This window comes from Chrysochloris asiatica, unplaced genomic scaffold (assembly GCF_000296735.1).
Source record: "Chrysochloris asiatica unplaced genomic scaffold, ChrAsi1.0 scaffold00140, whole genome shotgun sequence".
Classification (NCBI taxonomy): domain Eukaryota; kingdom Metazoa; phylum Chordata; class Mammalia; order Afrosoricida; family Chrysochloridae; genus Chrysochloris; species Chrysochloris asiatica.
The window spans coordinates 4860288-4873875 of NW_006408658.1; the positions used below are offsets into that span (position 1 = coordinate 4860288).

The 13588-nt window shown below is 36.5% G+C and overlaps 2 protein-coding genes and 1 pseudogene across 2 annotated transcripts; 2 read left to right on the top strand and 1 right to left on the bottom strand.

The window, feature by feature from the left end:
- Nucleotides 1-2018: 2018 nt before the first annotated feature.
- On the top strand, nt 2019-2963 carry LOC102820434 (olfactory receptor 52D1-like). The gene has a single exon (XM_006870356.1). It carries the CDS (start codon nt 2019-2021, stop codon nt 2961-2963), a length of 945 nt encoding a protein of 314 aa, XP_006870418.1.
- A 5899-nt stretch (nt 2964-8862) lies between these two features.
- LOC102820814 lies at nt 8863-9616 on the bottom strand (annotated as a pseudogene).
- Nucleotides 9617-9984: 368 nt separating this feature from the next.
- LOC102821198 (olfactory receptor 52K1-like) lies at nt 9985-13257 on the top strand. Its single transcript, XM_006870357.1, has 2 exons — nt 9985-10006; nt 12302-13257. Exons 1-2 carry the CDS (start codon nt 9985-9987, stop codon nt 13255-13257), a joined length of 978 nt encoding a protein of 325 aa, XP_006870419.1.
- Nucleotides 13258-13588: the final 331 nt, after the last annotated feature.

Here is a 13588-nt window from a genome sequence, read left to right on the forward strand (position 1 = left end):
CTTGGCTGCTAATTAAATGTTATTGGTTCAAACTCATGAGCAGCTTCACAAGAGAAAGATGTGGCAGTCTGCTTCCATAAAGACTATAGGCTTAGAAACCCTATGAGACAGTTTGATGTTGTCCTGTAACGTTGCTATGAGTTTGGAATCAACTCCACAGCAACAGGTTTGGATTTGGTTGATGGGGAAATGCAAAATCTCTACTTTATTATTAAACAAGGAAAAATCAAGGGTATTCAAGGATAGGAACCAGACTAGGAAATGTCCCAGGCCTTTAAGTGTGTTTTGGAATTAAGTCTAGTTCAGAGTATGTTACTTAAGAATTTGTGGAGGCATGGGGATATATTAATTTTATTATCCAATTACTTCATAGACTTATGCCTTTATAGTGCCCTCCACTTCTTTCACCTCTAATCACATCCACTATAATGAAACCTGTATGTGCATAAGCCAAAGAGGTGCAGTGAATCAACTATTACAGGTGCCTGGAACACAGATGCCATCTCTTATGAGTTTTTAAGCACGGAACTCAGGTGCACAAACACCACAAAGACTGAGTGCCTTCCAGAAATATTAGTGTAATTGCTTACACAGAGACAACATCCTCATGAGAAGATATGTGCAGGATATTCCTGTAGGTCTGTAGTCCCCTAGGATAAGAAAAGCAAGGGAATTTGTTGCAGTTAAAACTAACATTTAGATGAACTCAGGCTGGACAACAAGATCAGTCACTTGCACAGAGGTAGGATAACCAGGTTATAGTGATTTGGGTTGGGGTTGAGGTCGGAAGGAAGAATCCAGTGGTTCCAGAAGAAGGAGTGGGATGGAATGAGGCTCTAGTCAAACTTTGTATAGTGAAGACAGCCATTGTGGTTGTCTGAAAGATGGTTCTATCTTTTGACTTTTTAAAAGCAAATGTTAAAAAAAAAAAAAAAATTGAGACTGAGTGTATAAGCTGTGATTTGCATATTTTTCATAATCTAATAATAACAAGGACCTTAAATCTTGACCTGACAGAGTGAAAACCTTGTTTTTTGTAATACACTTAATTTTATTCAGGATAAAAATGTCCAGTATTAGATGTTGTATAAACTTATCATACACTGACATTTGAATCAGAACAATGTTTGTTCATTTAAAAATTGGTGTTGTTGAATAACTTTCTAGAATACCTCTTTATACATTCCAAGATATATCTTTCTGATAATTTGAAGTCTGTGAACTGAGAACTGCATAGGAAAGTTTTGTTTGAAAACAAATATCAATGTCAAGGGTATTGGGTAACTTTGAAGAACATAATCTTTACCTTCGTGAAAAAATCTGATTGATCAAAACAACACAAATCTCTAGGAATCAGAATACCCATGTTTTCATTGCTATTCCATTCCTTATCAGATTTTCCTTTGTGAGTATGTTTATTTCTTAGCATTCCACTTGGCTGGAAATGAAAATAAAGGTCTTCCTTTTAAAATAAAATCAATGACTTACCTTCTATTATATGATCAACTTTTCCCACTACTCTACCCTTTGCTAAATCTGAACTTTTTGACATTGTGGCATTTCCAATCCTCTTATTCAAAAGTCTATTATTTGGGAAAGGTGACACTAGTTAATAGACACAAGATTAATCTTAATCATGATATTTGTGCCTTTATTTGAAAAACTCTCTCACATGTTAGAAAATTATATCTCATCATTTAGGAATGCATCAATTATTGTACTACTAAAAGGTACCTAGTCTACTGAGCAACACTTTCTGTAAATGTCAAGGACATCAGCAGCACCAATTGAAAACTTGTTGCATTACACCTTTATTCTTTTATAGCTTCTGTGTCATCTGTGAGAAAGAAAAGTCTCATGTGTTTACAGCACTGAAAGAGGATACTACAGAGGAAATTATTATTAGGATGTCAGCATCTCTCACCATTCATAACAGTGAAGAAACATTGGGATTCCCATATTTACAATTTTTATTATTTTAATTTGGTCCCGTTTATAAGGCATCCATCATCTGCACAATGCTAACTTTTAACAGGACCGGTTATCAACCTACTGTCTTCCTACTGGTTGGCATTCCAGGGCTGGAGTCTGCCCACATCTGGATCTCCATCCCTTTCTTCTTGGTCTACTTACTGGCACTGATGGGAAATATTGCCCTTTTATTAATTGTCAAGTCAGATCCTAAGCTGCATGAACCAATGTACCTCTTTCTGTGCATGTTATCTTTGGTTGATTTGATGCTCACTTCTTCTACGATTCCCAAGATACTCAGCCTCTTTTGGTTCAATGACAGAGAAATCTACTTTGAAGCCTGCCTTACTCAAATGTACTTCATCCATTCTCTGTCTACCATGGAATCTGGATTTATCTTGGCCATGGCTTTTGACCGCTACGTTGCTATTTGCCGCCCATTGAGACATTCTAGTATTCTGACACCTGCAGTCATTATAGGCTTAGGTTTGGCCATAGTCTTAAGAGGAGTTATACTCCTCAGTCCACACCCCTTCCTTCTGAGGTGGCTTTCTTACTGTCCAACTAACATCATCTCCCATACTTACTGTGAGTTCATGGCCCTAATAAAGCTGGTTTGTGATAAAATCAAGATTCGCCAAGCCTATAGCCTAATTGTGGCCTTCCTGACAGGAGGGCTAGATTTCATCTTGATCATTTGTTCTTATGTCCTTATTCTTCTCACTGTCTTCCATCTCCCATCCAAGACATCCCGCCTCAAGACTTTAAGCACCTGTGTTTCTCATGTATGGGTTATTTTGGTATTTTATACACCAGCCTTTTTCTCCTTTCTTACCCACAGGTTTGGCCACCACATTGCTCCACGTATCCACATTTTTATAGCTAATATATATCTCCTTATACCACCCATGATGAATCCCATTATTTATGGTGTTAAAACCAAGAGGATCAGGGAGGGATTCTTTAAAATGTTAACAATTAAAAGTGCTTGATTTTGCAAGGATTTTTCTCATCAACAAAGAGAAGGGTGTTTAAACCATGATAAAATATGGAATGAAACAGGATTATCTTAGACTGGAATAATTTTCCTTAAAATTGGCATTCATACTGGACCAGTAAAGCATGCTAAACATTTAATTCCTTTAAGCAGTAGACTGTATAGAACTACAGATTGTAAGGAGAAAAAGTTAATTTGGAAACACTTTTAATTATTATGATTTGTCTGTCTTAACTTACAATTTTAGTGTAGATTTTGAGATTTATTAAATCATAACTAAATTTATTTTGAGAGGATATATAAAGCTAGTATTTTTTGACTATGCAGACTATGACCCCTAATCTCATTAGTTCCAGAGTGGGAATAGAAATTCATATATACTTTCTTCATAAAAGACCTATTATTCTGAAATATATTCAAATTGACAGCAGTTAAAACAAATTTAGAGAATATTTTTCTACTCTGATATACTGGGTAATTAAAGATAATTATGAAATTTTTAAAGAAAAATAATAATACAATTAGGACAATTTCTCAGAATTCTGACAAAAAAAAAAAAAAAAAAAAGTCGGTTTTGACAGCTTTTCCCAATGTTCTCAATTGCTTTTGTGGAGGACCAGATATGTCCAAACATTTATTAATTTCAGTACTTTGCATACATTACTCAGCTCTCTTTTAGCTGGTAATGCTTTCAGTGAGAGATCCACTATCATTTTTCTTTGTTTTTCTGTATATAATATATCTTCTTACCTGCTATTTTCAATTTTTTCTCTTTATCACTGTCTTTGAGAAAATTGATTATGGTGTGGCTTTGTGTTGTTTTGTTGTGTTGTTGTTAAGTGCTGTTGAGTGTGTGTTTAGGTTGTGTCAAATTGTTTGCTCTTGACTGTTAACCTAAGGGTGGTCAGCTTGAACCTAACCAGAGGCACTGGTGGGAAAAAAAAATCCTGGTGATCAGCTAAAAACCTTTATGGGGCAGTTCTACTCTGTAGCATATGAGGTCACCATGAATTAGAATTGATTTGACAACAATGAGTTTGGGTTGGTTTTTATATTTGTTTGGTTTTGGGTTTGTGTTATTTCCTTCAAATTTCTTGTAGTCATGGTCATCAAACTTCTCAGATATGTAGATTTATAATATTTACTAAAATTTGTAAAAAAAATTCTATTTCCCTTCTGAATTCTTCAAGGACATTAATAACATTATTTATTTGACTGCTTGAAGTTATTGTACAGTTCATTTATTCTCTATTTTTAAATAAACAATCTTCATTTCATCTAGATTGTTGTTGTTGTTGTTGTTGTTAAGTGCCATCGAGTCGGTTCCGACCCATAGTGACCCTGTACATCTAGATTAGTGTCTATTAATATATCTTAAATTCATAAATTTATTACTCTACAATATGTAATCTACTAGAAAATCCCACTCAGCATATATTCTAGCTCTGATTTTGTAATTTAATCTAAACGAATTTATTTGGGTTCATTTAAATTCATCCACATTTCTACTTATCTTTCCTATGAATTTTTTATAAATGGAATACATTTATATAGTCTTTAAATGCCCTAGTCTTTAATTGTAATATCTGTGCCATTTCTGGCTTAATCTTAATTAAATTAATCTTAAATGAGTTGTGTTTTCCTATTTCTTTTCATAACTGGTACACTAGAATGGATGCCAGACTATAATTTTGCCTTTTAGTGTACTGAGTAGGTTAAGTGCTTGACTGCTAGCCTAAAGATCAGTAATGCTGCTCTTTCAGTGAAAAGATTTCGCCATCTGGTTCTGTAAAGATTGCAGCTTTGGAAAGCTTATGAGACAACTCTACTCTACCTTATATGAGTCAGAATCAATGGAAATTGATTTGTTTGGGAAATGGGTTTGTATGTGGAATGCTCAAGTTTTTATGTGAAACCAAAGTAGCATTTTATCTAGGTCTGATTTTGCTCCACTGTTGTGATAAGGGAGTAATGGTGTGGTGCTGTAGGATAAGACTCAGCTGCTAATCATGAGGTCAGCAGTTCAAACCTACCAGCTGCTCCTCAGAAACCCTGTCTTGGTCGCTATAAGTTGGAATTAACTCTATTGCACTTAACAACAAAAACCTTGTGATAAAACCCTTTATTGTACTCTAAAATCTAACTAATTGCCATTGAGTCAATTCTGACTCATAGCAATATCATATGTTACAGGGGAAAATTGTGCTGTGTAAGATTTTCAAGGCTGTAACTTTGTAGAAACAAATCACTAGGCCTTTCTACCAGTGTCCCTCTGGATCTGCTTGGAGTGCAAACCTTTCAGTTAGTATGCAAGTGTTTAACCATTTGCACCACCCAGAAATCCCTCTTAATACTCTAAATACAAACCAAACCCACACCATCAAGTTGATTCTGACTCATAGTGATGCCATATAGGGGTACAGAGCCTAATCTTGCAGCTAGCAGTACAGTGCTTATCTTACAACTCCATCAGGATTCCTTCTTACTAACCTACATCATCATAAATTGTAAAATTCTAGTATAGAAAGTTGTAACAGGTACTATGCCTTGCTCCCTTGGGCCTTCTAGTGTTGTTTCTTCAAAAAAAATTGGGTGGTTCTTTCAGGTGTGGTAGATTAAGCATTGGTAACCACAGATTGGTGGTTCAAAGCCATTAATTGTGTGTGAGAAAGATGAGGCTTTGTGCACCCATCAAGATGAGGCTGCCTTTGAAACCATATGAAGCAGTTCTGCTCTGTCCTGTAGCATCATTGAGTCATACTTGACATGATTACAGTGGGTTTTGGCTTCTCTAATTATGCATCATTTCCTTACACAGAATTGTGTGACAATGTATGATAAGCACTCAACCTCAAGGTTGGTTTGAACCCTAGGGTCAGCAGTTCAAACTTATCAGCTGCTCCTGGGAGACTCTGTACAGGGTTGCTATGAGTTGGAACCGACTCAATGACACTGAAAAACAGCAACAACAAAGAATACTCAAAGGTAGATTTTGAATATCATTGGCCTCTCTGTGAAGATCTTTTCCTTCTATTACTCAAATCCACTGATTCTGATATTCCCCCACAACCCAGAATTTCTGTTTTAGCTCCTCAACTCAGAAAATAAACTGAACTCTACCTAGGTTCCCCCTTTCTGCATTCAAGGGAAGCAAAATGTCTCCAGGTAGTGAACTTGGGCAATTGTTTGTTTTCCACCTCTCAGCATATCCAGTATTTTAAGAGCCTTTACTTCATTTAATTTTATTGTATTTTAATTGTTTCAGGTGGGACCCTGTTACTCCAACTTGGCTAGAAGTGGAAAGAGGTTCCAGTATCATCTTTTAAGTTCAAATTATAAAAACCCTTATCTGATTTCTTAATATTTGAATCTTTACTATAGAAATCTATGGAAACTTGTCAGTACTTCCCCCAACTTTCAACATGTATCTGCATAAATGAGCTTAAAAAATGTTCAAATTGACAGCAATTCTGTCTAAATAGATGAGGAACATCTATTTTGTGTTTTCCTCATGCTCTTAAAATGATTTTTATTTTATCATGATTTTAGTCCTTGCATTATTTAGTGAAGTCCTAGCATGGCACTGTAGGATAAGCACTGTAGGATAAGTCGGTGGTTCAAATCCACCAGTGGCTCCTCAGAAACACTGTACAGGGTTGCTATGAGTTAGAAACAAATCAACAGCATTTAACAACATTATTTAGTGAAAATATGGACTCCTGGTGTGACACTATTGGAGCAATACTAGACTACGAACCACGAGGTGGGCAGTCCAAAACACCAGCCGCTCCTCGGATACCTATACAGGGTAGCTATTAGTTGGAACTGACTCAGCAGCACTTAACACCAATAACAACTATCTTCCAAATAGGTAGAATAGCCTGAAAACAATGTATGTGAACCTAAGAGATATAGGAAGGCCCATACAATAGAAGTTCATTTTCACCCTCTCTGTCATGTTGGGTAGGGTGGAGGGTCAGAGAAAAAGAGGAAGACCTCCAACGAGATGGATCGGCCAGGTGGCATCATTGATGGACTCGGGGGTGGCAGCGATGGTGAGGTTGGCCCAGGATCGAACATTGTTTCGTTCTGCTGTGCATGGAGTCGCTATGAGTCGGTTCCGACTCGATGGCACCTGACAACAACAACAACAACCTACCACTGAGGAGTACTGGTGTGGCGCTGTGGGTTAATGCACCATACTGCAAAGCCGTTTGAACTGCAAGGGCGGCAGTTCAAGCTCACCAGCTGCTCTTTGGAAACCCTATACAGGGTCGCTATGAGTTGGGATCGACTTGACGGTACTTAACAACAACAACAAACCACTACTGAACAACAGCAACCAGAGCTTCCACATTTTCCTCCTAGTGCCACCATAACGTACATGGACAACATTTTAATAAATAACTAACCAGTTTAATATGCCACTGTTATTCCATTTTTTATTTGCTAATAAAATGAACATGCATTCACTGTGAATGTCTATGTTGTGGTACAGAGAATGATACAAACTGTATCTGGAAATAGAAAAAAAAAAAGATGGAAAAGGAATTCATTATCTTATCTGTTGTGGATTATCTCCCTGTTTTGTTTCATCTTCTTTTTTTGGTTTATCGTTGATTATCACTGTTAAGTCTGCATTTCTTCTGAAGATTATCAATTAAAAAGCAACAGCACTACTTTTTGTTTGTTTGTTTTGTTTGTTTGTTTTTCAAACACTCTCTTTACTAAGTTTCTGGCAATAGCTTTATGTAACAAGACACAGCATACCAGACCTGCCACTCAACTTAAATATGGTAATTCTCAGCTTCAATATGAAGCTGTGAAAAGAAAAGCAATAAAACATCAAAAACCTGCTTTTTACATGCTAAATTTCTCAGCAAGTATGCCATTAAATACAGAAATGAACATAACATAGCAAGAATAAGAAGTTACAAAAGCTAAACTTGCAGCCTAAACAAAATCCATAGAAAAATAAAATAACTATCACTGGTTACATAACTGGTGAAAATTTAAAAGTATAAAACATGCATTTTAGAATTTTTTAACTAACAAGTTCAAAAAGTACCAGTGTCTATTTGAAATGATTACTCTTCAAGGTCAAAGTGTAGTCAAAATTAATTCAAATGACATAGCACAATCTAATGCTAACAATACTCCGTATTATTGAAGTGGAGGTAAACTTCCGAGCTTTGGGGCTTTCTAAGCTGCAAAGGGCTGTTTCTCGGGTTCCCTCAAAGCAGCACCGACAGAGGCCCAGGATATCACTCAGCTGGGTAAAGGGCTAGACTGCTTGTGCCCCGCTCTGACCTCCCCCGGAAGCATGGCTGCTGCACCCACAAAAATAGGACGTGTGAGGGTCAAAGGCACGCTGTTCCACTAGCTAAAGAGATAGCAAACCACCCTCCCACTCCCTAAAGCTCCTTCCCCTGGTAAATAAAAGTATACGAGGGAAAAGAAAAAAATTCATTTAGCTACAGAGCAAGGATTTTGATATATCAGTGTAATCCCTAGTTCCAAATGTTAGCTAGAGTCATGTGGAGATTTCTGAGCACATGCTGAAGACGTGTCCAGTTTAAATTTCTGTTACTTATAATTAGATACTTCTAGTAAAGAATACTCACTTTATCCCCAAGTATCTGAACCACTAGTATTACTGCAATGCACTGTCTCCCACAGCTATTAAGCGCTGGAAGAGAAAAAAAGATGTTCAAGCAGCAGGCAACGAATCTGGCCCTTTCACACAGCGGCATCTGAGTGGCTACTGAAAGTCCAGGAATACGTTTAAAAACAAGAAAACTCATGCATCTCAGTAAATATGTCGTATTTCTCACAGTTGAAATTTCTTTAGACATTGCACTTTCTTTTTAAGGGAATCCTGACTTTTCCTGCCATTATGGCGAGTCAGGACTTGAACTAGCAGCCTTTCTTCTTTTTCTTAGTATGCTTCTTTCTCTTCTTTGCTTTTTCTGTTGCTTTTTCTCATTCTTCACTGCTTTTCTTCTTTTTTTGCTCGTACCTCCTCAGTATAATCAGATTCTGACAAGGACTCTGATGATACAGGTTTATCTTCAGTCTACATTTTTCTTTTTTTGCCAAGTCCTTTCAGGTCCTTTTCTTTCTCAGTTGCATCCTTTGACTTCTTTTTCTTCTTAAAACTATCCTTACTGTCTGACTGTGTCTGACATGGAGCTTTCTGAAGATTTATGTGAATGGTTCTTCTTTTTCTTTTTCCTTTTTCCTTGTTTTTTATGCTCATCTTCAGAATCTGAAGAACTGCTGGAAGAATCAGAGCTTGATCAAGAAGATGCATACCTACCAGATTTCTTCTTTTCTTTTTTCTTTCTCTGTCTTTTTTTAGATGAACTCTCACTTCCACTTAACAGTTTCTCCCTATGTTTCTCTAGTTCTTTCTTCCAGTTTTCATTCATTTTTTCTTCGAATTCAGCCAATGCCTTCAAGCCTTTTTTTTTTCTTTTCTAGTTGCTCTTTCACTTCTTCCCAGGTGGGCCTTGGTCGATTAAGATAATCTTGTATCGTTGGCCCTGAAGACTGGACTGGACCCCTTGATCTGGCCATTGCTATTGGGTTCATATAGGCCACCTGATTATCCCGCTTCCCAATAGTGCCAAGGACGTGACGAGTGCACAGTCAGATAACGAAGCCGACCAGGCAGAGAAACTGCCAAAGCTGACCCACCGCAGCTCCTTCAGGGTTCCCCCTCTCCACCTAGAGAGCGGCGCCGCTCAGCACTGCTGTTTATTCTCCATTTTAATTTGGAACTGAGGATTCCAGACTTGCATTAGAAAGACAGTACTTATATAAAAATAACAGTAATCATAAATATAATATGACTTTTAATTTGCCACATGGTATATGGGAAATTTATTATATATGATAAGAATTTTAATACCCATATAATTTTGAAAAACAGATAGTCTGCTTCTTGTTAATATTAAATAGCATTGTTATTGATTTTAGGTGCCATTGAGTCCCTTTCTATCCATAACAACCCTATGCAAAACAGAACGAGACACTGCCTTGTCCTGTGCCATCCTCACAATTGTTGTTATGTGTAAGGCCATTGCTGCGGTCATCTTATCAATCCATTTCATTGGGGGATCTTCCTCTTTTTTTACGACCCTTCACTTTACCAAACATGATATCCTTTTACAGGATGACATATCCAAAGTATGAGGCACATAGTTTTGCCATCCTGGCTTCTCAGTAGCATCCTGGTTATACTTCTTCCAAGACAGATTTGTTTTTCTTCTAGCAGTCCATGGTACTTTTAATATTCTTCTCCAACATACAAATTGACAAAACTATCAATTTATCTGATGCTATATAATATATGTATAATATTTGTTGTTGTTGTTATGTGCCGTGTATAATATAACATCAGTTAAATTGATGTGTTTGATAAATTGGTAAGTTGATAAACACAATTTTATCCAGCAGGTAATTTTGATGCACCATGGATGATATTTTCTTTTCATTGCTACAGGTTCTGTTTATTCGTTGCTCTACAACTCAAAATAATAGGACTATGGAAAACTTAATAGACTTCAAACTATGCAACCTAATATTTTCCCTATGTAGTTTTGATGTGTTTGTGTCCTGAAATGCAATGAAATCATTGCAATCATGGCCCCAATGCCACAGATTTCTTTAATTGTTGCTCCTTTAGGATAGTACGCTAGTGAGCACAAAACTCTCTAAGGACGTGATGTGCCACCTCCATGAGCATTCTCATGAGGAGTCCAGAGAAATACCCTCATTCATGATTATTGATAGTTGTTCTCATGAGATAGTTGTTCCAGGCAGACCTTTGGAAATTAGGACAAAAGTAAGAGAGAACCAATTTGTCTCACAGCAATCCAGACAAAAAGACCAGCCAAATGAAGAAGTAGCAGGACTATGTGAGACAAAGCTATTGCTGCTGGGGTAGGATGCAGGTGAGGACTTAAAACTATTTAACAATCCATGCAGAATGCATATGGAGCAACAAATGGTGTCCATTCATAAGACTCAAGCAGAATCTGGAAGCTCACCTGCTATATCAACCTTGAATACTTTAGCACCTAAATTGAAGAAAGGTCTATAAAGTCTTCCCAAAAGAGAGTGTCTTAGTTAAAATAAAGATAACATTTGGAAAATTAAAAACAAATGATATTTTTCAATAAGGAGAAAATATTTAAGCATGATATTAAGTATTACTTTTTACTGGTATGGCACTGCAGGATAAGCACAGGACTGCTAATCACAAGATCAGCAGTTTGAATCTACCAGTCACTCCTCAGAAACTCTATGCAGGGTTGCAATGACTTGGAACTGACTCGACAGCACTTAATAACAACAACTGATGCATACCAGATTCTGTTTTTAAAAAGCTTTGGGATATTTAAAGATATTTAAGAAAAATAATAATATTGAAAAAAATTAGTTAGACTTTGGAATAGCATATGTGTGATCATCGTGAGGGGATGAATATGAGAGAAATGGTTAAATGTCTATGCTTTAAAAACTGTAGCAAAACTTTAACAGAGTAAAACTAAAAATTTAATCCTCTTTTAATGATCCAAATGTAAAGATTTGCTTTTGTACATAACCGTTATAGTCTCACAAATTATATTTAATATAAAATATAAATTTATCCTTTATAATAATTTAATGTACTAAAAATGAGCATACAAGAACTAATTGCTGTTGAGTTGACTCCAACTCATGTAGACCCCATATTTGTTAGAGTAGAACTGTGCTCTATAGCATTTTCAGTGACTGATTTACAGAAGTAGATTTGCAAACATCTTTTCAGTTGCTTCTAGGTGGATGTGTACCATTCATCTTCGGATTAGCAGCAGAGCACTTAACCATTGGAGACACCAAGGGACTGATAGAAAACTTACCCATGGAGAGAACAAAATATGGGGAAATCTAATATAGAGACACATCAGCGACACACTTTTTTGACTCTTCATTTAAATTATTAATTTGGTAAAAATATAAACAAAATTTTAACTTCCAAGGTAGTGACCATAAAGTGGAGGATGAAAAGAGATATGGAGTGGTGAATCCCAACTTTAGATTCTGTTTATTCTCTTTCCTAGAGTAGTATTTACTGGCTTTTACATCTTATGAAACTTGATATTAATGAAAGTAATACTGGCCAATTCATCGTCTGAACACTCATACCTGAAAGTGGTGACAATTTTCCTACTAATTGATGTGTCATTGGACTGCCACCAAATATTTTAAATATAAACAAAGAATATTATCTATGCTTGATATGTTGAAAATATTTTTAAAGCAATCAAAATAGAGTAGGTTCAGTGACTCTGAAAATGTTAGTTCAAAACAGAACATATTTTCACCCGACCACCTTCCTCCTCCTTGGAATCCCAGGGCTGGAGATGGCCCACATCTGGATTTCCATCCCCTTCTGCCTGGTCTACATTATTGCTCTGATGGGGAATTGTATTCTTGTATTTATCATCAAGACAGAGCCTAGTCTGCATGAACCCATGTATCTCTTCCTCTGCATGCTCTCTGTAAATGATTTGATGCTAAGCACTACGACCCTCCCCAAAATCCTCACCCTCTTCTGGTTTGATGACAGAAAAATAAACTTTAAAGCTTGCCTCACTCAGATATTCTTCATCCACTCTTTGTCTACCATGGAGTCGGGATTCCTGTTGGTAATGGCCTTTGACCGCTATGTGGCCATCTGCAATCCTCTTAGGCATTCCACTATTCTGACACCTGCAATGATTCTGACTTTGATTCTGACTATTGTCCTACGTGGAGTTATCCTGCTGACTCCTCATCCTTTTCTACTGCTGAGGCTTACCTACTGCAAAACTCATGTCATTGCCCACACCTACTGTGAATTCATGGCTCTGATCAAATTGGCTTGTGAGAATACTAGGATATACAGAATCTATGGCTTAATTTTGGCTTTCCTCACTGGTGGAGTGGACTTTATACTTATAATATGGTCTTATATTTTCATTCTCTATGCTGTGTTTCAACTCCCATCAAAGAAAGCTAGACTCAAGGCCTTGAGCACTTGTGGTGCTCATGTTTGGGTCATCTTAGTGTTTTATATACCTGCCTTTTTTTCCTTTATCACCCACAGATTTGCACATCACATTGCTCCATGCATCCACATCTTTATAGCAAACATTTATCTTCTTATACCTCCCATGTTGAACCCTATCATCTATGGTGTAAAAACCAAAAATATCCGGGAAAGATTTCTCAAAATATTCACAAATACAAATGATTGATTCTATGTAGTTTTTAATCCAGTAAAAAGGTGATTCTATGAAACTATGTATTTGTTTATATTCAAGTTGATTGGCCTTATGTCAGAAGATAGATTCTTCAGGTGAGCAGTGATTTCACAACAACTCTTATGGCTAAGATACAGAATAGATTAGGTCTAGCAAATAGAAGATAAAGGTATTTTGTGATTGCTATTTTTCTTAAATGTTATTTTGTATTGCTATGTTTCTTAAATGTTATTTCTTAATGTGTGAATGTCCAATACATAGAGATGAACTCAAGACACATTAGCCTCTTTGAAAATACCTGTTGAATATAAGTTCACTAATTTTC